Here is a 26,500-nt window from a genome sequence, read left to right as displayed (position 1 = left end):
ACACATCAGACGTTAGAACAACAGAAACAACACCTACAATAATAAAACACGACGTATAAAACCAGCTTTGCCAGCCTTCAGGATAAAATTTCAGTGTTTCAAGGTCATTTTAAAGCCTGGCGCAACACATGAAGCCTTGGAATAAAATAAACAATACCTACAGTAACAAAACACAGCTAACTTTTCCAGACTTCACATTAAATTTTCCATGTTTCCGTAACACACAAAATTGTCCATGTTTCCATAACGCTATAAAGCTAAGCGCAACACAACGAGCAGAACAACAACATTAATCCAAGCCTTTACATCAAATACCCCGCATTTCCCAGACATTACAAAGACAGCACCACACATCAACCGTAACAGCAATAACAACATTTAGAAATAACAAAGCACAGTCATTCCTTTTCTCTAGAGCCTCATTTGACAAACACCAGGAACTCTTTTACCCTTCAGGGGCGTGTGTAAGGGGCGCCCTCGTCTGCTGGGGGAAAGCAAAGAGGAGAGGGAGAGGAAAGAGTAATGAGGGAGGAACACAGAGAAGGAGGGATAAATGTGTGTTTCAAGAGAGTAATTAGAGGGAGAAGAGAGGGGAAGTGGCAAGAGGAGAGGATGGGAAGAGGGGGAAGGATTTGGAGAGGGTATGAGTAGGATATGTATATGTTACGTAAAGGAGGAGGAGGAGGCGGAGAAGGAGGAATACAAATACAAAGGAAAACAAACAGCAACTGATCTTTTGGTCCTTAATAAATTGTTTGAGATGAAAATATTTATTTATCACAAATAAAAGATTGGGTGTGAAGAAGAACATGAACAATAACAAGAACAGAAACAAGAACGAGGAGAACAAGAACAAAAACAAAACGAAGAAGAGGAGGAGGAGGAGGAGGGAGGAAAAATATGAGGAAGGAAGGAGGGAAAGGGTTGAAAGCCAGGTGAGAAGGAATCAATAAATAGAAACTGGTATAAGGAGTTAATTAGGTGGAAGAGGCGAGAAATTAAAGGTGGGAGGGAGGCAGGTAAAGGTGTAGTAAGGATAATGGAAATAAGCCCAGGTCAGGTGTGCTCCCTCCAACCACTAACTCTTACCCAACACTCCGCCCCCTTCCTTCGCTCTCCTGACCTCACTGCCTTGAAAGCTTGGGGAAGAAAGAGAAGGAACGGAAAGAAGGCAAAACAAAGGAAGAATAGAGGAAGGAGAGGTCATAGAAGAAATAATGCGTTCTGCCAGTCCTCATTCCTTTGGGTTAGGAAGGAAAAAGAGGGAAAGAAGGAACACAAAGGAAAGAGAAGGAGAATGAGAAGGAAAGAAAAAAATAAGTTACAGAAATATACAGTATGGCTACCTGCTAGTGCATTCTGCGAGTCTTCATTACTAGAACAAGAACAGGATAGAAAAGTAAGAAGCCTACTCACCCACCTACCCACCCCATCGACCACCCCACTTCAACACACACAAACACGGGAGCGCGCTACATCACCTGGCCTTTACCTGTCGCTAAAAAGGCCTTCTATACAAGTTTCCCCCTTTCCTCCACTTCCTGCTCTCCTTTCCTCCACTCCATGCCCTTCTTTCTTTTCTTCTCCCTGCCTTGATACAAAAGTCGTCCCATTCTTTGCCAAACCGGGAGTTGAATCCGAAGCTCGATATTTCCTATTGACTGGGTAATTGAATAGATAGAGAGGAGGAGGGCGCGGGGAACGAAAAGGAGGAGAATAAAATGGCGTGTTGACTTGAAAGGAAAGTTAGAAGAGCGTGAAAAGAGAGTGAGTGAGTGAGTGAGTGAGTGTGTGTGTGTGTGTGTGTGTGTGTGTGTGTGTGTGTGTGTGTGTGTGTGTGTGTGTGTGTGTGTGTGTGTGTGTGTGTGTGTGTGTGTGTGTGTGTGTGTGTGTGTGTGTGTGTGTGTGTGTGTGTGTGTGTGTGTGTGTGTGTGTGTGTGTGTGTGTGTGTGTGTGTGTGTGTGTGTGTGTGTGTGTGTGTGTGTGTGTGGGAAGGGCTTTGAGAAGAGATGAATAGAGGAATGAAGAAGGAGAAAAAAAAAAAAAAAAAAAGGCTTTCACCCACAGAAGAATGAACTCCAACATGCTTAAGCCACCACCACCACCACCACCACCACCACCACCACCACCACCACCATCACCACCACCACCACCATTACCGCCGCCAACTCAATATTTCCCGTTCACTTTATTCATCTTTACATTATGGAAAATTCGAAAGCATTTTCCCTTTAATTTCGAGTGCCCTCTCTTCTTTTCTTCCTCCTCTTGCTCCTCCAGGTGAGTTCCCTAATTACCTTAGCCTGACACGTGTAACAATAGTGACATTAACTCCCAAGTGCCTAAAAATTCTGCAAAATGATGAGAGAGAGAGAGAGAGAGAGAGAGAGAGAGAGAGAGAGAGAGAGAGAGAGAGAGAGAGAGAGAGAGAGAGAGAGAGAGAGAGAGAGAGAGAGAGAGAGTGGCGAAGATTGTGTCGATGTGCGTAGGAGGAAGAGGAGGAAGTCATGGAGGAAGGGAGGGAGTGAGTGTGTGTTAGGGAGGGAGGGAGGGAGGGAGGGAGGGAGGGAGGGAGGGAGGGAAGGAGAGGAGAGGAGAAAAATGCAGACGGACTTGAGCAGCATACCGGAAAGGCTGATGCTCCAGAATGGGATAATGAGAGGAAAGAAGGATGGAGAGGAGAAAAGAAAGGAGAGAAACGGCACCTACCCATTAGGCAGACAGAATGGGGGAGAGGAGGAGACAGCAATCCCGCCAACCCACAATGAACTGAGACGGAAGCGCCCCCCCTCTCCCATCTCTCTCTCTCTCTCTCTCTCTCTCTCTCTCTCTCTCTCTCTCTCTCTCTCTCTCTCTCTCTCTCTCACTCTCTCATAATTCTGCAATTCTGAGGCACTTGAAAGCTAATGTCACTATTATTACACGTGTTAATTAAAGGTAATTACGAGATTCACCTGAAGGAGGAGGAGGAGGAGGAGGAGGAGGAAGAGGAGGAGGAGGAGGAGGAGGAGGAGGAGGAGGAGGAGGAAAAGTGGACTCAGAGTTAAAACGAGAATTAATGAAGTGAAGGAAAATATTAGCGTGGTGGTGGTGGTGGTAATGACTTCAAAAGGCTAATTCTATCTGCCAAGGACACTAACATCCACGGACACGGACTACCCACATCAAGGACGTTGCTTCACCTTTCATGGCTTGCCCCCACTCCCTGCCCTCCTCCGAGCTTCACCTGCCTTCTTCCCTCATCCCCTGCCCCCCTAAGCTTCACCTGCCTTCTTCCCTCATCCCGTGCCCCCCTAAGCTTCACCTGCCTTCTTCCCTCATCCCGTGCCCCTAAGCTTCACCTGCGTCCTTGGAGTCCTCTTATTATACACCTGAGGCTTCCCTTGATTGCTCTTTTCAGTTCCTCCTCCTCCTCCTCCTCCTCCTCCTCCTCCTCCTCCTCCTCCTCCTCCTCCTCCTCCTTTTCCTACTCCTCTTTTTCCTCTTTTTCTTTTTCCTCCTCCTGGCGATATTACGTAATTGCTCTTCCCTCGTCTTCACCTCCTCCTCCTCCTCCTCTTCCTCCTTCTTCATCGCCTCTTCTTTTCTCTCTTCTTTTTTCCTCCTCCTCCTTCTCTTCCTCCTCCATCTCCTCTTCTTCTCTTTCCTCCTCCTGCTCCTCCTTTGTATCTCCTCTATCTTCTTATCTCTTCTTTCTTATTCTCTTCTTCCTCCTCCTCCTCCTCTTCCTCCTGCTCATCTCTTTTTTCTTCTCCTCCTCCTCCTCCTCCTCCTCCTCCTCCTCCTCCTCAGTCTTCTCATCCATCTCGTTTTCTTCACTTTTTTGTCCTTCTCCATTACCTCTTTCTTCCTCTTCCTCCTCCTCCTCCTCTCCTTCTCCTCTCATTAAACTGTCGATACATGGTCTAATTTATTAGGTCCCCCCCACCCGTCTCTCTCTCTCTAGATTCATCCGAGCCATTAATTGTGCATCCAACTTCCTCTCTTTTCTTCTTTTTTTCTCTCTCCTTCCCGTGCGGAGAGTGAGAGTGCTTACCGTGCTGTCCTCCTGTCCTCTTGTCCGCCCTCCACCCTACCCGACAGTCCTCCCGTCCATCCTCTCGCCCATCCTCCCAACCATTCTCACAGGCTCTCGTTCTTTCGTCCTCCCTCCCGTCCTCTTGTCCTTCCGCCCTCCCATACCTGCATATCAGCACAGGTGTGGGCGGGAGGACGGTCCCATGAATACTGGTCTTTGTCGCTGTCCAGGTGTTGTTATGTTATGCTGGTCTTTGTCGCGGGGCCGCCTGTGCAGTGGTGCGTCTGTGGCTCTCCTCTTGACCCTAAACTCTGTCCTGTTTTCACCGCCACCACTCCCAAGCCCCGCCATTTCCTGCCAGCGTTTTACAGCGTGCATGATTTGATGTATATTTGCATTCGGCGGTGATGCTGAAAAAAAGTAAATAGCGAAAGATTATCGAGGCAAAAATCCGCGTTTTATTACCATTGGGAAAAAAAAGTCACTGGCAGTCGGTGAAACATCTGTTGACTTTCCAGCTCAGCGATTGCATAATTAGCTGCCTAACGAGTGGCTTACGCGGCCTGGCTTTGTGTTGCGTCACTACTGAAGGGCCGGAGGTGTGAGTGCCACTGAATAGCGACGACCTTGACCACCACCACCAGTGCGATTCTTTACACAACCCAAATACTTTGCTTCACTCTCACCAAAATACCGTTCGATCCCCGCCAGCCAAATGCCTCCCAGTGAGCCACTTGACACCTTTTCCGCCGCACAGTGACGTGTGGACCGCCTTTACCACCCCCCACAAAGGCTCCCCACTCTCCGCCCTCACTCTCGCACACAAAGCTACTCTCCGCCCACCCACGTAACCTCTTAGTTCGCACCCCCTGCCGTCAACCCGCGCACCACAGGGGACAAGGAGGCGCAAGTAGGTAATTTCGAAGCTCTTATCACACTTGAGAGTTCAGTGTGTTCTTCAGGAGTGGCAGGATCTCCCCCCAAGAGTCCTGCAAACACTCCATGACCGCACACTATATATAAAAAGTAAAATGCTTTCGATATTCACTTCCCCCGGCCGCGTGAATTAGATAACCAGTGAGATAATAAAATAGATCATAAACTTCGCCGCACGGGTGTTCAATAGCGTCATATTCTCTCCACGTCGCTCGCTTTTGTTCGTGTCGATAAAACACTTCATAGGTGGTTTACATTATTGTCTTTGGTCTAGTCTCTATGTATTTTTTTCATCTCGTCGTCTTCTATTTTGCGGTTAGGTTAGGTTATGTTAGGTCATGTTAGGTTAGGTTATGTTGGGTCATGTTAGGTTAGGTTATGTTGGGTCATGTTAGGTTAGTTTATATTGAGTTAAGTTTTATTAGGTTTGGTTAGGTTAGCTCATTAGGTTAGGTAAGATTAGGTTAGGTCATGTTAGATTAGGCTCGGTCATGTTAGGTTAAGTTAGGTAAGGTTAAATTAGGATGGGTTGGGTTAGGTTAAGTTAGGTTAGGTTAGGTTGGATCCTTCGCCGCCTTCCTTCACGTGGCTCCAGACGCCGAGAAGACAAAGTGGTGCGTGGGAGAATCTGAGACAGAGGAGACAGAGATGAACAGCCGCGCATATAAACAAGAGCATTATACTTGGGGGCAACGAGAGAGAGAGAGAGAGAGAGAGAGAGAGAGAGAGAGAGAGAGAGAGAGAGAGAGAGAGAGAGAAAAATATTATTATCTTTTTGTGTCAGACTTGCAAATCTTATGCCGGCCAAGGGACTTACAATGAGAAATGATAAGAAAAATATACATGTACATCCTCTCCCTCTCTCTCTCTCTCTCTCTCGCTTTTCTCTCTCTCTCTCTCTCTCTCTCGCTATAGCCATCCAGTCAATTGGGCAAATCAAATCCCTAATGACAGGAACAAACCATTATTTAATTACCTTAATGATCACCCGCTAATTAGATTACCCACATGAGGCTTCACTAATAGAATCTGATCGCTCTATTTAAGTTTCGAATCCGCTTCATTCACAGACGCCGACCCGCTTTGAATCCCAAACCTCGACACTTGAAACACAGTGGAGTCCTCGCGTGCTGACTCAAGAGAAATTCGATGATGATAATATGGCAACGGTGAGTTAGTCTTTCGTTCTGAGGGTGAGGTGATGCATGGTGCATGGTTCTCTTTACCGCCACCAGAGGGCCGTTGCTGTTTCCCGTTACCTAGTTACCGCGTACGTACGATTTTCAGTAAAAGTGAAATGAAGTGATTAAAAAAGTTCTTGCGTCATGAGGTGTGGAAGACAGAAATGGTATGGAAAATATTAGTTATGTAAAAGAACGAAAGAAGTAAAGGAAGAAGGAAAAAAGTAAAGGAAGGTGGGAGGTAAAGGAATTGAGTAAAAGAAGGAAGTGAAAGAAGGAAGTGAAGGAAATAAAAGAAAGGAAAGAAAAAAGGGAAGTGAAGGAAGTATAAGGAAGGAAGGAAGGAAGGAAGGAAGGAAGGAAGGAAGGAAGGAAGGAAGGAAGGAAGGAAGGAAGGAAGGAAGGAAGGAAGGAAGGAAGGAAGGAAAGGAAAGGAAAAGTAAAAGAATGAAGCGAAGGAAGGAAAGGGAAAAAGTTAAAAAGGAAGGAAAGGAAATAAAAGTAGAGGAAGAAATAAAAAAAGGAAGGAAAAGAAAGAAGTAAAAGAAGGAAGAAAGGAAAGGAAGAAAGAAGTAGTTGCAATACAGTTCTTTTAATTTTTATTTCAGGAATATCCACGCAACTTTTCAATATGACGTGCGGGGAGGAGCCTTCGCCTGTGTTACCCTGCATCTCTCACACCATCACACAGTCTGGCTTGTCACATACAGTAAGAGCAAGAAGAATTTCCGTATGTTTGCCATGTGGAGGGTGGGGAGAAGGCTTCGTCTTTACTGTCCCTAACCTAACCCAGTCTATCTTACCATAATCAGTGAGAGGAATAGAGATTTCCGGCAATTTTCATGTGGTGGGTGAGGAGCTTTTGTCTTTGCAACAACAACAACAACAACAACAACAACAACAACAACAACAACAATAATCAAGTTGTTAGTGCTAAGACATGAAGGAGCTTTAAGAGAAGATTAGACGGAATTATGGATGGGGATGATAGGTGGAAATAGGTAGGTATATTTCATACAGGGAGTGCCACGTGTAAGCCAGCTGGTTTCTTGCAGCTTCCATTATTTCTTATGTTATTATGTTCTTAACAACAAAAACACCAACAACAACAATAATAAGACAAGGTACTCGTACATATTTCTCCTTATACATTAGCATATTAGAATGATAAAAACAACCCTTTGATACTTAACATTCACTACTCGTCCAATTTAACACACCACAAACAGCAAGGACCAAGAGATGTACTGTTACCCGTCCCTCCTTCATTCATTCCTTCCTTCCTTCCTGGAACGTACACATTTTCAAGATACAAGCCACAGCAAACAGAGATAAGAAAGAGTCACACAACCTCATATTCACAAAGCCCACATTTCAATACTGTATTTTACGTATACCCAGCAAGATTACATCCGGATACATTCAGATTCGTAACCCCAAGAAACATTAATATTCCCTCAATCCTTCACCTGCAAAAAAAAAAAAAAAAAGGGAGGAAAAAGAGAAATAAGTATAGAGTCATGGTGAGGAAAAGGACGATACGCAGCACCATCAAAGGGGAAAGTAGGGAACACCACCCCAGGGAAAAACAGCGTAGATGAGAAGGAACTAAGAGGGAAAAACGAGTGGGGGTGGGAAAGAGGTGAAAGGAGAGCTAAGAAGAGAGAGAGAGAGAGAGAGAGAGAGAGAGAGAGAGAGAGAGAGAGAGAGAGAGAGAGAGAGAGAGAGAGAGAGAGAGAGAGAGAGAGAGAGAGAGAGAGAGAGAGAGAGAGAGAGAGAGAGAGAGAGAATTACTAAGGGGGAAAAATATAGATTGGGGAAGAAAGAGGTGAGAGGGACGAGGGGAAAAGAGAGAAATATGAAGGGGAAAGATGAATAAGGACCGGAGGTGAGGGGAAGAGCTAAGAATAGAGACGGAAGAAGGCAACAGAGGGGAGAAACATCAAGGCAGACGAAGGAGAAGGAGGTGGAGAAGGAGGTGGATAAGGAGATGGAGGAAGATTTAGAAGAGGGAAAGACGAGGAGAAGGAGGTGAGGGGAAAACTTAAGGTGGAGATGGAGGATAACTAAGAAGAGAGTAATAGAGGGAAGAAGCAACAAGACAGACGAAAGAGGAGATAAAGAGAAAGAGGAAGACGACTAAGAAGAGAAACAGAAAACCGCAGGAGAGGAGGGGAAGAAATAAGAATACCGACGAAGAATGTTAGGAGGTAAAGGAGAAGGAGGAAGAAAACCAAGAAGAGAGACGAAAGAGGGCAAGAGGTGAGAGGGAAGAACTAAGAAGACAAACTGACGAAGGCGCACAAGGTTGGCTAGTTGATGGGACGGGCTGGCGGGGGTCGCGGGTCCCTGCCTCGCACACCCACCGGTCTGTAAGTTGAAAAGCAGTCAGACGCAGAACTTGGGCGCAAATCCAATCAGGTGGTGGGTTTCCAACAGCTCGCCGTCCGCTGAAGTTGCTAATTAGACGCTTTCCAGGTGAGTCTTAATATACGGGAGAGATGGAGGAGGAGGAGGAGGAGGACGAGGAAGGAAGAAGGAAGGAGAGCTAATCTCAGGTAAACAGAGCTAGTCTAATATACATGCCTCGTTCAAAACATGTCCACACCATTCAGGAGGAAGAGGAAGAGGAAGAGGAAGAGGAAGAGGAAGAGGAAGAGGAGGAGCTATTCCCAAGCCTACAAAGCCAGTCTAATTTACTCGTCTCCTTCAGAACACGACCAAGCAAGCCAGACAGATTACAACACACAGGTCAACACAAACAGACGCCACCACTACAACTCAAAATGCTGGAAGTTACACGCAACACTAACCACCTCATTGCAAAGTTACTGGGCTCGCTAATTAAGTTAAACCAAAGTTATACACAACATAAACACACATTAGCTCAAATATCCATCAACTACAAAACCAAGACAGTCACAATCAAGACACAAACCAGTTACTCAATTGATATCAACACACACACACACACACACACACACACACACACACACACACACACACACACACACACACACACACACACACACACACACAATAACACAACAATCTCAGTCAAAGCAGAACAATACAAACTCAATTAAAACTATGAAAAGAACACAAAGGAAAAAAACAAACGGAAAATTATCCAAAGCAGCAAAAAGCGAATGCAAACACGAAGAAAAAGAAGAAGTAATTGGAAAAGAGAAGCAATTACGAAATTCGATTATAAGGAGTCTGAACCTGTAACAAACAAAAAAGAAAAAAAGAAAGTTACAAGAAAACAAAAAAAATAAATAAATAAATTCCGGTGCAACAAATATGAATAAATAACGAACATGAAAAGAAGTTACATACAAAAATTGAAAAAAAAAAAAAGAGAAATGAGAACACAAAGAACAGGGATACGAGACTTAACTATCCACGAAATGCTCCAAATGTTCGTCTGGCAGAAAAAAAAGAAGCGTTTTAGTCTCCCACCGTTTCCATGAACAACAACCGTGTCTCGTCATGCATACATAATTCAATCTGTTCCGGGAATTCTGCTGCTCCTGCATTTTCTTTCGAGTGCCCCCACCTCCTCTCAACCCCGGAAGAAAACGGGGCCGGAGAGGACATGCACAAACTGGAAGGTAATTTTCTGGTGCAAACTTCGTCGAAAAAAAAATAAGGAAATAAAAAAAAATAAAGAAATGAAAAAGAAAAATGCATGTAGCCTCAAGTGTCTTCCGGTTGGCTTTGAGATATATAAAGCTGTTTTAATTTTTCTCTTTATACTAACTAGCTCTCTCTCTCTCTCTCTCTCTCTCTCTCTCTCTCTCTCTCTCTCTCTCTCTCTCTCTCTCTCTCTCTCTCTCTCTCTCTCTCTCTCTCTCTCTCTCTCTGGAACATCAACTACCACCACCACCACCACCACCACCACCACCACCACCACCACCACTACTACTACAGCTACACCCAGACACACAACAAAGGAACACACTCAACACACACAATAAGGCTTCCAGTGTTTGATGACCTGGAAATGCAACAAAAAAAAGCATATTAGCACACAGCCAACACCGCAACGCAACACATCCAAGGAAAAATACGCTGGTAATACACTAAAAGAGAAATACAGTGTTGGGCAATACACTAGTAATACACTTGTGGTAATACACTGAACGGCCAATACACTCGTTATTATTTTCTTCTCTTTCTCTCTCTTTTTTTTTCTTTTTCTTTCCTGGATAGAAAAGTGGAGAAAGGGGAAGGGTAATCTCTCTCTCTCTCTCTCTCTCTCTCTCTCTCTCTCTCTCTCTCTCTCTCTCTCTCTCTCTCTCTCTCTCTCTCTCTCTCTCTCTCTCCTAAACAAAAGCAGATTAAATTGAGCTCGCTCGCGCCTACTCACATGCATACAAGTTTATCTGTCAGTTGTACACACACACACACACACACACACACACACACACACACACAGTTAATGCAAATATGAGACGTGCAGTTCAAAGAAGGCAATGAAAATAAATTAAAAGAAAAAGAAATTCATTGAGTGAACAAAAAGGAAGAAAAAAAAAACGAAAAAAACGACCAAAGTAAAAAAAAAAATGATGGAAAGAAAAACCTCCGTCAAATTAAACCGTAAAGGGGAAAATTTTCTGGGGATAAAAATGTCAACGGGAGAAAAGAAAAAATATTAAAAAAACTGCGTGTTGCGTGTTTCCAGTACTACATTTTCCATTTCCTATTAAGTATGCAAATTATTTATTCGGGTTTTTCCAGGTCATGCATTGATCTTCACCCGCGTGGAAAGGAGGCCAATACATGCGAGGCTAAACTGTGGAGGTACAGTGATAAATAAACAAACAATGACAGATACACAAAGAGACAAAGAGACCAATTAATTGACAGACAAATAAAGAAGTAGATGATAGTGACAGATAAACAATGACAGATACACAAACATACAAAGAGACGTTAATTGACAGACAAATAAATAAACAGGCTGACTGATTAACAGATGATGATAGACAGACTATATAAATAGGCAGATTGAAGAGACTGATTAAATGAAAGAAAGACCAATAGATAAGTAGACAATTATACTGACAGATAGACAAATAGATAAATAGTTGGGATGACAGATAGACAATAAGATAAACAAACATATTGACAGATAGATAAACAGATAAACAAATTGCTTAACATGCATATAGACTCACTTCAGCCAAATAGATACATAGATCAACAAGTAGATAAGTAGACAGATTAAAAGATCAAAAAATAAAAATAAAAGACAGATAAATTAATAGATAGACAGGAAAGCACGTAAAAAATATCCATACTCATACAGAGAGAGAGAGAGAGAGAGAGAGAGAGAGAGAGAGAGAGAGAGAGAGAGAGAGAGAGAGAGAGAGAGAGAGAGAGAGAGAGAGAGAGAGAGAGAGAGAGAGAGAGAGAGAGAGAGAGAGAGAGAGAGAAGGGGGAATGAAAAAAAAAGCTTATCACCCGCGAACTGACACGTAGAAATTACAGGAGCGAATAAAAAGAATGAAAAAAAAAAAATAGGGTGAAACAGTTCATCACACGTGGCCCACTTTCACACTACCACCACCACCGCCACCGCCACCACCACCACCACCACCACCACCATAAAGTCTGAAAGTGTGACAAAACTTATCTCATAACACCTTTATTAACCTTGCGATGAGAAAGACCGCCATTTTTAAAAACCCAACCTTTTGTCTGTCAGAAAGATTGTTTATTGTGATTAACAAATGTACAGGAGAGAGAGAGAGAGAGAGAGAGAGAGAGAGAGAGAGAGAGAGAGAGAGAGAGAGAGAGAGAGAGAGAGAGAGAGAGAGAGAGAGAGAGAGAGAGAGAGAGAGAGAGAGAGAGAGAGAGAGTCATTAGCATGGAATGAAGTGGCGGCTGACAGAACCATTAGTGTGTGTGTGTGTGTGTGTGTGTGTGTGTGTGTGTGTGTGTGTGTGTGTGTGTGTGTGTGTGTGTGTGTGTGTGTGTGTGTGTGTGTGTGTGTGTGTGTGTGTGTGTGTGTGTGTGTACACTTTACGAGGGCACTCATAAGTATCTTGACACAAATAGAAACAAACTCTCTCTCTCTCTCTCTCTCTCTCTCTCTCTCTCTCTCTCTCTCTCTCTCTCTCTCTCTCTCTCTCTCTCTTCCTTTCATTCCTCTAATTTTTCCTCCATTGTCCGCTCTCCCTCTCTCTTTCTTTCATTCACTCCTCTCCTCTCTTCCTCTCACACTCTCTACTTATTGCGAGTAAAATAAAAGTTTTTTTCTCATAATAATCCTCTTCTTCCTCTCAGCGTTTTCTCTTCCTCTTCCTTCACCACCACCACCATCACGTCCACGTCCACCTCCACCTCCACCTCCACCTCCTCCTCCTACGGCAATAAACACCCCGCAACAATAGTGACATGCAACCTCCAACCCCCCTCCGCCCCCCAAACCCCCAGGGCCCCACTTCCTCAGCTCGCACCCCCCTCACCCCCCTCAGCCTACAACACTTCGACGGCAAAGCTGAGATGAAATGAACGTCCTTGAGATTTCATAGTGCATACAAAACATTTCATTCTTATTCTCTCTCTCTCTCTCTCTCTCTCTCTCTCTCTCTCTCTCTCTCTCTCTCTCTCTCTCTCTCTCTCTCTACTACTACTACTACTACTACTACTACTACTACTGCGTGTGGAAAAACAGGATGAAATGTAGGAAATTAAAGGAAGGAAGGAAGGAGGGAAAATGACGTAGTGTGTGTGAGAGCAATCTTCTCTCTCTCTCTCTCTCTCTCTCTCTCTCTCTCTCTCTCTCTCTCTCTCTCTCTCTCTCTCTCTCTCTCTCTCTCTTCTCTCTCTCTCTCTCTCTTCCGGGTGCAAGATGGCAGATATGAATTTACTTAACCTGAATATAACAGCTTAGTAGGATACGTCGCTGCCTCCAGCCTGCCTCTTCGCTGCAAGGCTGTATCTCTGTCTATCTTCTTCACTACATTCACAGTGACTGCTTTTGTGATCGCATTAACTGTATGCCTCCCCTCCTCCCCTCTCCCACTGGATCGCTGCACAAGACTTACTAGTTTCTCTCATCCTGTTTTTGTCCATCTTCCTTGAACCAAATGTTAACTAGTGTTCTCAATCATTCATCCCTTTTATTGGTAAACTCTTAAACTTCCTGCATGTCTTCGTACTTGTGACTTGAATGAATGAATGAATGAATGAATGAATGAATGAATGGATGAATGAATGAATGAATGGATGAATGAATGGATGAATGAATGAATGAATGAATGAATGGATGAATGAATGAATGAATGGATGAATGAATGAATGAATGAATGAATGGATGAATGAATGAATGAATGGATGAATGAATGAATGGATGAATGAATGAATGGATGAATGAATGAATGGATGAATGAAGCAAAAGTTTATCAGTATTCTCAATCTTTCATCCCTTTTTATCGATAAACTGAAACTTCCTGCCTGTTTCTGCGTCCTCGTACTTGTGACTTGAATGAATGAATGAATAAATGAATGAATAAATGAATGAATGAATGAATGAAAGAAAGAGACAAAACTTTACTAGTATCCTCAATCTTTCATTCTTTTTATTGCTAAACTCTGAAATTTCGTGCATGTTTCTGCTTTCGTCGTAGTTGTGATTTGAATTCTTGTAAGTGGGAAGTTTCAAGACGCTTCTTCGAGTTTTTTTTTTTACTTTCTTTTAGCGGACCGTCTTCTTTAGAGATTGGCATTTTGATTGAGCCATTTCACTTTTTTTTTTCATTCAGTTATCCTTGACCCACGGCTCTCTCACATACAGAAATCAACACACCTGACAAGACTCCATGCATTACCGGCCACCTGTAATTACTCGTATTTCCCTTCCCTCTTGCGACTTGGAATTATTCACACGATTCCAGAAAATATATGTCGAAAATTACCGAATGAACTGGAGAGACTGAATAAAAAAAAAAAGAATGAAATCTGTCTGTGAAAGGTCAAGGTGACTGAAAATGTTTCCAAACTAATCCTTTCATCACACAAAATTAAAAAAAAAAAATGTGAAATGCGTGCATATATATAGAGATTGATTTTTAAATGCATGCAGTTTGATTCCGTGCAATTATTTCTTCTTGTCCACCTTCAGCTCTACATAGGCGCAGCTTTGTACACGTAAACTGAAACTGTATACAGGTAGATTTCTATACACACAGAAGCGCATATACAGGTACGAGAACACTTGACAGGCACGACTAGACTGTGTAGAGCGGAATAAACGTTTGGGAAAAGTTACACTCGTCACATTAATTTATTCCGGAGAAATTATGAGAGTTTTACGTGAAACAGAATAAATAAAAGGAGGTTTTCTGCTCTGCTCTGCTATCTTAATATGTACAAATAGAGGTATATACAGGTAGAACTATACACAGGAAAGCTTTGATTATATACAAATAGAGGAATATACAGGTAGAAACACAAGCAGATGACACTAGATACAAATAGAATCAGATTATATACAGGTAGAAATCAACCATATGCAAGTAAAACCCACACACAGGTGGAGTTTGACTGCATGCAGGTAAACAATGCACGGGTAAAATTGGCCAAGGTAATTACTGGAGAGTGGGTGTATGAAATTAAGAGTTACGCCATTCTAAACTTAGCTGTCCAGTGCAGGATTTCAAGGGAAAGGGTTATGGAGAGGAGACTTGTGGGGTCCTTAAAAAAATAACAATAATGAAAATATTGCTTGTAATTTTTTCTTGAGTCGTGTTCATTTATGCTTATCAATTTTCTTATTTCCTCTGATAGCGTCCGCTAATAATTCTCTCTCTCTCTCTCTCTCTCTCTCTCTCTCTCTCTCTCTCTCTCTCTCTCTCTCTCTCTCTCTCTCTCTCTCTCTCTCGCAATTATACAGCTTTCAGCAATCGTGGAACGTGAGTCTTAATTAAAAACAATGACTCGATCAGATGGTTTAACTGCTTTGAATGTCTCGCTGCCTATTAGTGTGTGTGTGTGTGTGTGTGTGTGTGTGTGTGTGTGTGTGTGTGTGTGTGTGTGTGTGTGTGTGTGTGTGTGTGTGTGTGTGTGTGTGTTTGTGTGTGTGTGGAGGGGGAGGTGTATATGTGGGGGGGTGTATGTGGGTGGGTGGGTGGGTGGGTGGGTGGGTGTGCGTGTGTGGGCGCGCGCGTGCCAACGAATAAGTTATTTTGTTTAGTTTGACCTCAATATTCCATTATGCAGAATAACATGCTCCATTTTTCTACACAGTTTTAATTTCACACACACACACACACACACACACACACACACACACACACACACACACACACACACACACACACACACAAAACCTCCCCCAACACACAAAAACACACAACGAGCACAAACCCAAACAAAACCACCCTTATTTCACCTGTTTTTCACCCTTTCACACCTGCTGGCTTCCTTACCTTCCCTCCCTTACCTTTCCAACCCTTCCTTCCTCCCTCCACTCAAACAAAAGCACAGGGGACTTATTTAGGCGCTTCAACACAAGGAGGGGGAAGGGAAGAACCAGCTGTCTCTTCCACTGGAGTACCTATGTTCCTCGTACACAGGTAGGCATGACAGCGGGAGTTTATTGCTTTCAGGGAGGGGTGGAGGGCTGGGTTATCTTGTATCTGCCTGGGGGGGAAAGCGAGGTAAAACACGTGCAAGGGAATACAAAGGAGGGCAGGTGTGAATGAAAGGCATAATCCAGCAAGCGTACAGAGGGATGGGTAAACGAAAGGAGAGGGGAGTGATATAAATGTAAAACCGAAATAGGATGTGGAGTTAACAAAGGTACGAAGGATAATTGGGAGGAGGAGTAAAGGTGATCTAGGGAAAGGTATACAAAGACAGAGATTGGCTACATGGTGAAGGACAAAAAGGTAAGAAGAAAATGGGAGTTGTTTGCGCAGGTGTTGAGAAGGAAGAAGGAAAACGAGAAAGGAGAAAGGAACAAGTAATTCTGTCAGTGTTGAAGAAGAGGAAAAGAAACAAGGATAAAGAGAAAGGAGAAAGGAACGAGTAACTAAATGTCAGTGTTGAAGAAGAGGAAGAAGGAAAACGAGGAAGGAGTAAGGAATGAATAATTATTTTTCAGTGTTGAGAAGAGAACGAAGAAGAAAACAGAAGAGTAGGAAGAGAACGAGAAATTATTTGTCAGTGTTGAAGATGAGGAACAGAAGGAAGAAAAAAAAGAGGAAGGGGAAGGGAACGAGTAATCTGTTGAAGAAGAGGAAGAGAAATAAGAAAAAGAAGGGGAATGGAAACAATACCCATCGGCTTATGACATAACATGGTTTCCTATTGAATAGACTTTGTACTCTACAGTAATTGGATGGGACGGTGAAGGAGTAGGAAAGTAAGAAGCTTCCTTCCCCCCCTCCCTTCTCTCTCTCTCCTTCACCTGAGGGGAAAAAAGTTACACCACCACAACATTAAATTATTCCGGAAAGAAGCAGCTAAGAAAATTTCATGAAGCGGAATAAACGTTTGGGGAAAAAATTACATACAAGTCACATTAAATTATTCAGGAGAAAAACGATACGAGAATTTTACGTGAAAGAGAATAAATAAAGAAAGTTTTCTGCTCTGCTTCGCTATCTTGGTATGCGTAAAAAAATATCCGAATTTTGGGAACTAACAGAACGAACGTGGCAAGGAATACGGAGAAGAAATTACCAGAATAAAGAATAGCTGTGAGTTTCTCCCCTTCTCTTCCTCTTCTTCTTCCTTGTGACGCTGAGGGGGTGACGGTGGGCGGCTCCAGTGACGCTGTTCCCGTATTGAAAACAGATAACCAATACCTTATTGCACGTCACGCTTGTTTTTTTCCGGAAATATCAATGACAGGAACGAGTCTGCTTTGTGTGACTCGGGGAGGACTCAGAAGACCCACAACAGTGACTCCCGAGGTGCAGGGACTGGTGCCCTCAGCGTCTGTCAAAGTGAAATCTCATGACACTAAGAACAACACTAAGAGGACACATTATAATGGTTCAGGGTTATAAAAGGTATGAATATGATGTGTGATAGTGTTCAATACCAGCATTACAAGATTATACCAATAAGGAAGAAAAAAATAAAATAAAATAAAAAAAAATAAAAAAAGGGGGGTATGTCTAGATGAAAACAAAAGGACGTAATATATGGGAAGTTGCAAGAAGCCATCAGGCCTACACGTGGCAGTCCCTGTATAAAACATGCCTACTTATATATTTCCATCTAACATCTTTCTGATGACTCGACACTAACAATCTAATTACTGAATTCATTCCATTCATCACTGTGTCCATTCCATTCATTCAACACTGAGTCTATTCATCAACTGAATATATTCCATTCATGTTAGAAAATACTCCTACTCACAAAGGGTCGTCAACACGTGGAATAAACTACCTAGGAACACAACATAAGAAAATCAGGGAAGCTGCAAGAGGCCATCAAGGCTACGCGTGACAGTCCTTGTATGCAACACACCTGCCTATTTACACTATCATGCCCATCCATAACTGTATCTAATCTTTTAAAGCTCCCTAATGACTCAACACTAACAACCTGATTACTGAAGCCATTTCATTCATTAGCCATACTATTTGGAAACCAATTCCTTTCTATCTCTTCTTTAACCTATTTTTTTTCAAATTTTAACGTTTCTTCTTGTTCTGTCCTGATTATAAATCTTTTTTTTCTTTTTACTACTGAATGATACCGGAGCTGGGAACACAACAACAGGATTTAAAGAACACACATTCCTGAGGCTGCAGCAGGAATCATACACGAGCTTCCTACTCAGTCAGTCTCTCAGTCTCCCCTCGCCAGTGAGGTGAGAAGAGGGCACAGGTGACTCAGGTGAGATAACTGACTCAGATGACGCGATTTGTGTGAAAAAACTGAGTGCTTCCTTCAAACCAATGTCCTTTAATCGTGACTTCCCAACACTCGTCTCTTAAGCACTATTTTTCGACCACTATCTCTCGGCCATTATCTTTCAAACTTTATTTCCCAGCCACTGTCTCCCAAACAGTCTATCATTCAACCAATCCCTCAACCCAGAACCAATCAACCAACCATTATCATTTAACCACCATTTCCCAACAATCATTATTCACCCAGAGTCACTCAGCCAGACACACACTCATGCTATCTTCACCGCAAAGCAACACATTCGCAGAAATATCGAAGTTAGCCCAGAACCACTGAAACCTCTGAAAACTTACTGATTGAAACGAGGCACGAAAGGAGGAAGAGGAAGAACAGGAGGAGGAGGAGGAGGAGGAGGAGGAGGAGGAGGAGGAGGAGGAGGAGGAGGAGTATGCAGTATGCACGTGCCTGTGATCAAAGCAAGATTAGAGAGAGTTAAGAAGCGAAACGGTGGTGAGTGACAGGGATGCACAAGAGGAGAGAGACTTAAGAGTGCCGGAGTGGATTAAGATGGAAGCGATGCGCCGGGTGGATATGCAGTGAATGTGAAGTGGAGAACATTAAAGCTAAGGTAGAGTGCTGTTACATTCTCTCCTACTTCCAGATACTGAAAGAGGACTTTTCAGTGAGTAACGAAGCGGAAAAAGGGGTGCATTTGAAAGTAACAGTGACAAGCAGAGGTGCGTGACGAGTAAGACAATTTTGAGAACTTATAATCTGCACAGGAATGTGAAGAAAGGACAAACAGCAGCAGACATATTACCCCTCACTATAATTTTTTTAATAACAAAAGAGAACAGTGCATCTGAACGTAACAGTGACAAGCAAAAGCAAATCAGAAGTAAGAAAAAGGTTCAGAACTCATGATTTGTAACAATAAGGAAGGCCAAACAGCAGCAGACCTATTAGCCCCTAAGACGATGTTTGAAATACCAGTAACTAAACAGTGCATTTTAGCACATGAATACTCACAGTGAAAATCGAAACATAATTTAATGCAGCAGTGATTTGATCATGAAGTGCAGTTAAAAGAAATGGTAAGAGATATCTAAGAAGAGTCGAATGTTGTAGTGATCTGATAACAGTGAGATTAATCAGTGAAAACAGTGGCAGTGAAAAAACAAGCAGTGAAATTTGACAGTGACTAAAAGTGAAACCGTATACGTAAGGCAACGCTTTAGTGAACAGTGAATGGTAAATAGAAAAACTCATCAGAAAACAGTGAAAAAAAAAGTGACAAGATACAGTGATTCTTGAAGTGAATTTTACATACAAGACGATATAAGCAAATAGTGAACAGTGATACACGTACAACAGTGATACAGAACAGTGAAATTTATACGTGGAAAAACAGTGTTAAGAGTGTTTTGTATATTGAAGGTTGTGGTGCTGACGACGCTCAGTTCTTCCCTCACCACCACCACCACCACCACCACCACCACCACCACTACTTCTGAGGGTGGAAAGAAGAGTAAACATATTTATTTGAGTTAAGATAAAAAGACCCACTGTGACCTGAGAGAGAGAGAGAGAGAGAGAGAGAGAGAGAGAGAGAGAGAGAGAGAGAGAGAGAGAGAGAGAGAGAGAGAGAGAGAGAGAGAGAGAGAGAGAGAGAGAGAGAGTAAACACGGAAGTAAAATATCACAGTAGAAAAGAAAAAAAAACGTAAAGTAAACACAACCACAAAAGAAATAAGAAGAAAAAGAAAGACGCGCAAACATTTACAGAAGAAACGTGGAAACCAGAGGTAAACAAAGACACCTGATTAATAGAAACTCACAGGTAGGAAGAGAAAAAAAAAAGAGAAAGTGAAAGGAAGTAAAAAACAGATCAAAAATTCATGAAAAGGTGACAAAAGTGATACACTGCATGACACCTGAAAAACACTGCATGCATTAATTAAAGCGTTCAAAGCAGGTGAGAATGTCAGAAAGAAGTTAATAATCACAAAACAGGATGGGGGTCAGCAGAGGCGCGGCGCCCCCTCACCACCACCACTACCACCACAAGGAAGAGGATGAGGTGTGGATGACCCTCTGACCTGGAGGCATGAATGGCAGTGACCCGCCCCGCGTCCTCACCCTGCCCCCGACCCCTCTCGCCTCACGCCCCTCCTTCGAATTAAAGAACCCCTGCCGCTTCCCGAACGCGACATTGTTATCGTCTCTCTGCGGTGGCGGCAGTAACAGCATCAGTGACGTTATCGAGAAAGGGACAGATTTACAAAACACCACGTCCTCAGCAGTGGCACCATACGCGCCCAGTACCTTGTCTACCTTATCCTCGTCGCCACTCAGCCCCGCAGCCCCTTCGTCGCCAGCCTACCCACTTTACGAGGACTATTACGAATATGAGCACTATAATTTCACGGACGAGCAGTGGGGAGTGGTTCGGCAGCTCAACCTCTACTACGTGCCCCTCCTGATCGTGGTGGGCTTCGTCGGGAACCTTCTCTCCTGCGTGGTGTTCCTAAATACGAGGCTACGCATGAGGTCGTCTAGCTATTACCTGGCGGCTCTGGCGGTGGCTGACGTGACCTACCTGTTCATTCTGTTCCTCGTGTGGCTGGACCTCCTCGGCTTCAACACCTTTAATGTCAACGTGATGTGTCAGGTAAGGGGGTGGCTATATGAGGTGAGGTGAGGTGAGGTGAGGTGAGGTGCTTGCTTGTTCCGCTAGTGTCTCGTAGTGTGTGTTTCAGTGGTGTGAAGTGTGTCTGGGTGCTTTGGGTGTGTGTGAAGGTGTTTTGAGTGTTTGGGGGTGTTTTGGGTATGTTTTGACCGGTGTGTGTGTGTGTGTGTGTGTGTGTGTGTGTGTGTGTGTGTGTGTGTGTTGGAATGCTTTTGTCCATCTGCTTGCCTGCTTTCCTCCTCTCCTACACCTCACTCCCTCTCCTCTCCTCTCCTCTCCTCTCCTCTCCTCTCTCTCTCTCTCTCTCTCTCTCTCTCTCTCTCTCTCTCTCTCTCTCTTGCTCTCTCAAGCTCTATACAAACTTTTCTGATTGGAATCTTAAACTCTTTATCGTTATTACTTCTGCTCCTAGTTGTTGTTGTTGTTGTTGTTGTTGTTGTTGTTGTTGTTGTTGTTGTTTGTGGGTGTTTTGTGGTGGAGATGAGAAAGCAAAGGTGATTGAGGATAAAGATAGTGAAAATGATAACGGTGCTTTTTGGTGGTGGTGGTGGTGGTGGTGGTGGCGGCAGAGGAAGGGGAAATACTTCAACATTCCGCCCTTCAAATGTGCGTCGGGGCGAGAACATTCAATTTCCTCTGTTTGATCTCCAGCCACCACAAGTTCAGCGACAGTCAAGGTTAACACACACACACACACACACACACACACACACACACACACACACACACACACACACACACACACACACGAAACAGAGACAGAGCAAGACCCAACATTAAATGGAAAAAAAAAAAAAAGCTGCAAAAATCAAAACGACAGCAAATCATCAAGCGGTACCATTACGAAAATAAATCTACGTGTTTCTGAGCCATAATGAGCCGTAAATAAGCCACAAAGAGCCATAACAAAGCCTCCAGCAGCAACCCTTGACTCAGACAAGCCGCGCATCGATTGGAATCACGGGAAACCAAGGATGGAGTGAATTAACATGCGGCCTTGATGAGCCGACGCCAAACTTCTCAAAACTGTTTGGCCGAAGACGCGGGGAAATGTCATTGGTGCGCCTCCATCTGTTTCCGTAATGCCCTTTGATCTTCCACTAATTGGCTCCGATTCACGAAAAAGGAGGAAGAACACGAAGGAGGAAAACTAGCATCACGTAATGTCATCATTCTATTCCGCAGAAAAAAAAAAAGAGGAAGTGAAAGAGAAACCGAGTTTCTTTTGTTATTTAAATGCATAATGGTTCTTTTTCAAACTTTTTTTTTGAGGCAGTTAGGGGAATTTATATTTATATAGTTCTGACAGCATCACGTAATGTCATCACTCTTCCGCAGAAAAAAAGGGAAAGGGAAAAATAATTTGAGATTTTTATTTCATCATTTAATTGTACAATAGTTATTTTCTATTTTTTTTTTTTTTTCGACGAGTAGTGGCAGCAGTTAATGGGTTATTTTTATAAGGCTTTGTAGTTCCTAACCAGTCGTCTATACACGCGAAATTGATGGCAGTAAGGAGTCAAAATTAATAAGGAAAACAGAAGTTATTGATTATTCACTTACTTATTCCTTTCCAAGAAGGAAACAACTCTTATTCCTTTCTTTCCTCTCACGATGAACGAATATCAGATTGCATCACAAAAATATGCATTCTTTCTCAATTGCCAATATGAAGCTAACATCGAAAAGATACATGGTAATCTTTCAGTCCTTTCCTAATTACCAGTGAAGGAAACATCGCTGATTTACATCCTCTCGTTTCACCATAAAAAGAATGGCGAAACTGCATCACAAACTACACATATTTCAACTTGCAATCAAGCAGCAATGCACGTATGAATCAGTGCAATATTTATATTCGCAAAATCTAGGTAACTAATTCTACTAATTGAAAAAAAGGCTCGACTCCAACGGTCTATACATGTTAGCTGATTAAATGACAAAGGACGGCTTGGAAAACCTCACCAGAATTGTACAATACCAATTAAAAAGCTAAAAAGTCTGCACAATACGCGACACGATAATTGCAATCCAGTATACCAATAAATAAATAAATAAATAAACAAATGATTAAATAAAACAACTACCACACTCATCCTCTCTCTTGTGTTACTTGTTATTACACTGACCTGACCTGACCTGACCTGAATACACCTGTGAGGGAAAAAGTCGACAGGAGGTCATCAAGTGCTCGTCAAACTACAGGTGTACCCTTACTTAGCTCCCTCCCCCTTCAGGTTCGTGACGTGACTTCCACGCTCACTTGGCAAAGAGAGACGTCGCCAATTACGCCAGTGACTCAAGCTGTTTGCAGAAGGCATTAGTAGTAGTGGTAGTGGTGGTGGTAGTGGTGGTGATGGTGGAGAGAGAGAGAGAGAGAGAGAGAGAGAGAGAGAGAGAGAGAGAGAGAGAGAGAGAGAGAGAGAGAGAGAGAGAGAGAGAGAGAGAGAGAGAGAGAGAGAGAGAGAGAGAGAGAGAGAGAGAGAGAGAGAGAGAGAGAGAGAGAGAGAGAGAGAGAGAGAGAGAGAGAGAGACCGACCGACCGACCGACCGACCGACAGGCTGACTGACTAATTGACAAACTGACTGACACACACACACACACACACACACACACACACACACACACACACACACACACACACACACACACACACACACACACATACACACACGCACGCACACAAAGACCAAACAAACATATAGACATATAGACAGACCGTGAATATTTCCCCAAAAAATTACCAACAATTCTCGAGATATTTGAAAAAAAAAAAAAAAAAAACTTAATCCATTTCGAGAAAGAGAGTCTGTTAAGAATAGAACATTTATTTCTTTACGAGCCCGAGGCAAGACGAGGACAATGATACAAATGACTTACTTGCCAGACAGGAGAGGAAACTGAATCACGTGACAACTGATGACCACAAAAAAAAACGAGGAGGATCACAAGTAACAAACATATTCATACTAGCCAAACGGAAAAAGGCAGCTGGTTCACAGGAAGCAGCGGCTATTTACTGACATCTGAGAAGCCAACAAAGGCAGGTTAGCCAGCACAGTCACGGCCATTTGTCGAGCAACGTATCGTACTCCCTGCCACCGTGCCTAGTCTTTTCCTCTCCGTCTCAAGTCCTTAGATTTTCCGAGTGTCCTTGGCGGCTGATGGCTTCTAAGGACCCAAGGACTGAAGAAATTGAAGGAAAACACACACACACACACACACACACACACACACACACACACACACACACACAGACACACCTTTACCTCAGTTACCTAAGAGACTACACAGAACATCGTGTGTGTGTGTGTGTGTGTGTGTGTGTGTGTGTGTGTGTGTGTGTGTGTGTGTGTGTGTGTGTGTGTGTGTGTGTGTGTGTGTGTGTGTGTGTGTGTGTGTGTGTGTGTGTGTGTGTGTGTGTGTGTGTGTGTGTGTGTGTGTGTGTGTGTGTGTGTGTGTGTGTCAAGCTCTACAATTGGCCTCTCCTGTACAGAACACACGTTTTTAAACTCACCAATGAACCGTATTCATAACTTTTATGTAATCTTTTCAAAGTAACAACGTGATTACTGAGGCCATTCCAGACATTCACCAGAACTTGTTTAAGATTGCTCGGTTTGGCGACTTGCAGCTTGAAAATAAATAAGCGCCCTTCTCCAGGAATAGGAGTATAGCCACAGGGAAGCTCCTTAAAAAATTTCGACAGAAAAGCCTTTTTTTTTTCGGCATGTTTTCCCCCTGTGTGATGAGAAACATCCTAGGAAGACTGAATCAACAGTACTGACAAATGTACAAAGATGAATTATGAATGTCCAAAAGGTGAGGCAGGAGTGTGTTTCACAAAAGATGCGTCTCAGAGTCTTATTACACTGACTGACTTCGTGTTGGCACTCCACTCCTTCTCCCTGACTTGCTGCGTCACTTAAGTAAACGAAAAATGGAAATGCGGGCAATGTGGGCGTTGTATTTTCCTCCTTCTGTTCCTCACCTTTCTCTGTCTCCCTCACACTTGACGCACACGCAAAGGAAAATACAAGTGAACTAAAATCAAATCTTCTGGTTTTCACAAGGCTGCCACATGTTGCCCTGACTGAAAACATGACTTCAAACATGACTTAAAACATGACTGAAAACATGTGTAGTGCAACAAGGAGACGTAATGACGTGCCACAATTTGACAGACACTCAGTATTTCTACACCCATCCGCAATACCAAACTCTTGTTCTCCACCACCACACCACCACACCGTGACCTCTCCAACACACTATCCACCACATCACCACTACATCCCAGCCTCATTACCACACGATGACCACGATAAAACACCTAAAACTGCACGACACCACATCAAACACCTCCACATCACCACACCGTCAAACTAATACAGGAACTTCAACAATCCACACCCACACCACCATCATCTACACCATCAACACCACACCTGTCCAACTAACACGTACACCTTTACAAATCATATTCACGCCGCCACCACCACTACCACCACCACCACCACCTGTCAATTAACACCTGCTCTTCCCTGCAGCTGGAAATCTACCTGGGATCCGTGTCCAGCTCCCTCAGTGTGTGGCTGACGGTGGCCTTCACAGTGGAGAGGTTCATCGCGGTGCAGTACCCCCTCCAGCGCCCCACTGTCTGCACCGTGCACCGCGCCAAGACGGTCATCCTCACCCTGACAGGCTTCAGTGTCACCGTCCACCTCTATGTCTTCGTTACCGCCGGCGTTATAGTCCACCACGATGAGGTAAGTGGCGTGTGGCAGTGGCGCTTCAGACGTGATGTGAGTCCATGGCAAGTATTTAGAAACGCTTTATTTTAGTTTCTTATTTATTTATTTATTTATCTATTTTATTTTATTTATTTATTTCTATTTATTTATTTTTTTCATTTATTTACTTTTCTTGTAGTCGGAAGTCGCACATGATCGTCTGAGTGTAAATATATGAAAAGAATACAGATCAAGTGAAATTCATAAAAAAAATAAATAAATAAATAAATAATGTGCCCCCATGAACCCCACAAAGGCCAGTCTTGGAGATTCAGGGAAGCAAGAAGATCGTGTAACATAGAAACACGACATTTGCTCTCTCATCAGTACTGTTTTTAAAGGCCACAGAAATTATTAGCCACGTTCTCAAGAGAGTTTCTCCTGTTGAAAAGGTAAAAATCTTGTTAATCTCTCACTAGAACGGTAAAATCATCCTTAAAAACTCGACTGACTTCAACTAAAGACTTCTGAGTGTGGTGCAGATGCGGCGCAGAAGTTTTTCAGAATATGGTTCTATGTTTGGTGACGATTCGGTTTGTGTTTGTTGTGATTGTGATGTCTGCGGCTGATGCTCTCGTAAAATTTCGAGAAGGAGGACAAAGACATTAAATAAAGGAAAAAAGAAATCCTTGTCCTTTTATATGTCTTTTGAATCCCATATCCTACTTTCTTTTCCTCCTTTCGTCCCCCTCTTCCCGTCCTCTTCCCAGCAACCACTCTGTGACATCAACTGCTGCTTGTTACGTGCATAGCTTATTGTGACCATAAAACGAAGGTTACACTACAGGTCACTCTGGTCACACTATTAACACTAAGTCTGCAGGTCACACTATTGCCAGGTAAAAGCATAATCTCACAGTCACAGCTTTCCAGGTAATCACCCTTTGGTGAATGAAGTATTAAGACGCAAGTTGTTTGTGTATTTTTAGGGCATTAGAGAAGGATTGTGGTGGTGGTGGTGGTGATAGCACTAGCAGCAGCAGCAGCAGCACCAGCACCAGTA

At 43.2% G+C, this 26,500-nt stretch overlaps 1 protein-coding gene across 2 annotated transcripts in view; it reads left to right on the top strand.

Moving 5' to 3' along the window:
* The window catches only part of LOC135114764 (neuromedin-U receptor 1-like), a 99,518-nt gene that overhangs the window by 29,601 nt on the left and 43,417 nt on the right, over positions 1-26,500 (top strand). For both annotated transcript variants that reach the window (XM_064030812.1, XM_064030813.1), the window contains exons 2-3: positions 18,680-20,688; positions 25,255-25,473. In XM_064030812.1, the coding sequence (XP_063886882.1) occupies positions 20,125-20,688; positions 25,255-25,473 (783 nt within the window). In that variant the 5' untranslated portion in view covers positions 18,680-20,124. The remainder of the gene's footprint in view (positions 1-18,679; positions 20,689-25,254; positions 25,474-26,500) is intronic.

This window comes from Scylla paramamosain, chromosome 28, assembly GCF_035594125.1.
Source record: "Scylla paramamosain isolate STU-SP2022 chromosome 28, ASM3559412v1, whole genome shotgun sequence".
NCBI lineage: Eukaryota > Metazoa > Arthropoda > Malacostraca > Decapoda > Portunidae > Scylla > Scylla paramamosain.
The sequence above is the reverse complement of the archived record's forward strand: the minus strand, read 5'-3'. Positions and strand labels throughout refer to the sequence as shown.